A 3,396-nucleotide genomic window follows, 5' to 3' on the forward strand; every position below is an offset into this window, starting at 1 on the left:
GACAATTCTGTCTTTCCAACACTCTTGGACCATTATAAATACCAACTTCTTCTAAAGATATAAATAACTTTCAAAACTTCTTATTTATCCTCTTCGAAATTATCCCTGTACAAAAATAAAGACTATAGAACTCGATCCTCTTGTGATTTTATAGATGTTAAATCATTATTATTATAACATTAGTGTGAATCAATAAAGATTGAAGCTAAAGGTTGTTTCATCCGAAAATTCGAAAAGTAGATAATTTTCACTGCCAATAACTAATCGAACCTCATTAAATTGGCGTAATTTGATTTATGTTTTTCATTCTCTTGATTAGTTAGTTCATTTTATTACACTAATTGTCATCTCTGTGCTTAATTATTTTTCAAGTTGATTAAAATACCACCAATCTTATAATAAATTTTATTTTTAAATAAATTATAATAACCTAGTTTAACATAAAGAAAAATAAATAAACTTTAAATTTGCTTTTATGCATACGTATGATTACAACATAAACATATAGATTAGTATAAAGAATTATGATAATTCATTTATTTATCGTGACTCATATTTATCTTGTGGCGGCCATTTTGTCACATCTCTCGTCAAAGACTTTTTGAGTGTGTTCCACTTTTTCTGCCACCCCTTTTTGATATCCAACTAAAACATTTTTTGATCTTTCTAAGGATTAATCCCAGCCCTCTAAAATGGTAAATCCACCTTAATTAGATATATCTTTGGGCATATATATATGTTAACTACCAAGTCTTTTAGCTTCCATGAACTCTACTTTGGTCCCAATATAGCAATATATATAGTAGTGCATATGGTGCGTGGGCGACTAGGTCAGCTTGGTCCCGATGGCCCATTTTAAGCACGCCACCGATCAAAATTCAACCTCTCATATTACAACAACTTCATATTCGATTCCATACCTGGTCAAACACGTCGATGTAATTAATTTAATAATCTTATGATTAATTGGATTCGAATTATATCGTTATAAATGGTAATTAAGTCACAAATGTCAACTGGGACTGTAATAATAAAAATAAAAATTTTAGGAAAGTAACACACATAATATTTTTTTGATTTATTTGTATGAATTTTAATCTCGAAATCAATTAATAATGAATAAAATAATTATTTGAGGGAGGGGATGATAGTGTATATATACAGTTTGATCAGTTGAAATGGATTGGAAGAGGTGGTGAAGTTGACTAGTCCACGCTTTCTTCACGCAATTTGCCACTACATATATTCACAAAAACTGCACCCCACGCCTTACTTTTCCACTACTCTCATCTATTTTACTGCTGCTCAACCCATATTATAGGGTAAACTATAGTTTCTTTATTTGATATTATGAATATAAACTAACCTATATATTTCAATCAAATAATACAGAGAAAGAAATTTGGGTTACCTATAAATTTTATAACACATAACAATTTTTTATTTCCATATTAGTTAAGAACTATCTAACAAGAAAACTCTTGGATTGATTATTAATTATATGATAATATATGTCATATTGTAGCCAGTCGCTTGTCTCACCAAACACCCAACATCCCATTCCATTGCACTATTTCAATATTATTATTATTATTATTATTATGATTATTATGTTACTAAATTAAATACAAGTTGATCAACAAACTCAACACTTTGGATGCAACCATTTCGGACTACGTGTCAAACACACGTGTCAAAACAATGACTCTCTCTCTCCACTCCACCACAACAACAAACCCAACACTAATTAATTCACCTTTTATTAATATTTTCACGAATTAATTAATTTAAGAAAATATATATTATAACGAATTAATATTAAACCTAATCATCTTTGAAAAAGAAATTAGCTAATCAATTACCCCCGAACTTTACCCTCCAAGAAATTAATAATAATAATAATAATAATAATAATTTTCCAAAGTCTCTAGCTATGTAAATAAAGTATGAAAGGTTAAGCCGTTTTAGTTTAAACCCAAGTCCATGTTCTTGACTTGAACCCAAATTTCTCCCAACGCAAACGGCCAAATACCTCTCTCTTTCTAATAATATATAATATATATACATACACACGCAAATATTACTTCCCTCTTCCCATAAATACTTCTTTAGATTCCTCGTGTTTCACCAGATATCATTCAGTTCCAATATGGCTTCCGATACTACTTCTGCTAAAATAACCACAAGAAGAGCAACGACGTCGTCTTCGTCTTCTTCGTCGCCGATAGGGACGGTAGCTGACCGAGCCTCGTGGTACTGTGCAGTGGTTTTACTTAGCCTAATCTTGGTGGCCTCGGTGCGCCAGAGCTCTAATTCTGACGATTCATTCAGAGGGAACAGATTCTTGGATCGACCCTGCGATGAGATTTATGTCGTTGGAGAAGGGGAAACACTCCACACCATCAGCGACAAGTGCAGCGACCCATTTATTGTGGAGCGTAACCCACATATCCATGACCCGGATGATGTCTTCCCCGGCCTTGTTATCAAGATTACCCCTTCTAAACGCTTCGACTAGAATCATCTTTCTGGGCTCCGGTTTGTATCATATACATACATACATATATACTCGTCAGTTTTCCGATAGAGAGAGTCGATTTTCTTGTCACTTTCTTTTATTTTTTTTAATGTGTAAAAATTGAAAAAGGAAAAAAAAAATAGATAGAGATGGAAATTGTTACGTAATATCTCAAATTCAGTCTTGGAATATTAGAGAGGATCTTTCTATTAGGTCCCCCAGTTCAAGATTGTATATGATCATGTTTCTCAATTTTCTTGGTTCCCAAACGAAATAAAATTTGATTTTTCTTTTCTTTTTCTGAAAAAAAGATATTTGTTTGATTTGTGATTTAGTTATAAATTCTCGTTTAAAGCTTGAAATAATTGTTATGTAGTTGAGCTTTTTATGTTTATTGTTAATTTAATTAAGTGATTTTATTCAAATATATTTATTGGAGTTTATGCGGGTGTAACATTAAAGAAACGGTTATCTTAAGAACAAAGTAGGATTCTAATTGTATTATTTTATATTTTTTTCCCTTTTTTAATTTGGAGCAGAAAGAACAAAAATAAATGAAATGAACAATATATGTACCCAAAATAAATATATGTATAAAACTAAAACTATGGCGGTTGGAAGGATAAGAGTCTTCCAACTAATTGTTTGATTGAAAAGTATATCTGATCAGCCATGCTGTGATGGCACTTATAGATTATATAAATTAATTTTCCTGTTTCCTGATATTAAATTTTTCCTTTTCTATTTAATTTGTTTCCTCCAAAAGTATAAGTATACAATTTTTTTTTTCTTTTGGAAAAATGCAAAAGCATACATGACCGTACATATGTAATTTGAATAAATAAAAATACATAGAAGAAAAAATTAACATAAAATTA

General features: G+C 30.6%; 1 protein-coding gene across 1 annotated transcript; it reads left to right on the forward strand.

Moving 5' to 3' along the window:
- Window positions 1-1,793: 1,793 nt before the first annotated feature.
- On the forward strand, window positions 1,794-3,014 carry LOC115717438 (uncharacterized). Its single transcript, XM_030646424.2, has one exon. The coding sequence runs from the start codon at window positions 2,150-2,152 to the stop codon at window positions 2,516-2,518; it is 369 nt and encodes a 122-aa protein (XP_030502284.1). The 5' UTR covers window positions 1,794-2,149; the 3' UTR covers window positions 2,519-3,014.
- The last annotated feature ends 382 nt before the right edge of the window (window positions 3,015-3,396 follow it).

The sequence above is a fragment of the Cannabis sativa genome, chromosome 5 (assembly GCF_029168945.1).
Source record: "Cannabis sativa cultivar Pink pepper isolate KNU-18-1 chromosome 5, ASM2916894v1, whole genome shotgun sequence".
Lineage (NCBI taxonomy): Eukaryota > Viridiplantae > Streptophyta > Magnoliopsida > Rosales > Cannabaceae > Cannabis > Cannabis sativa.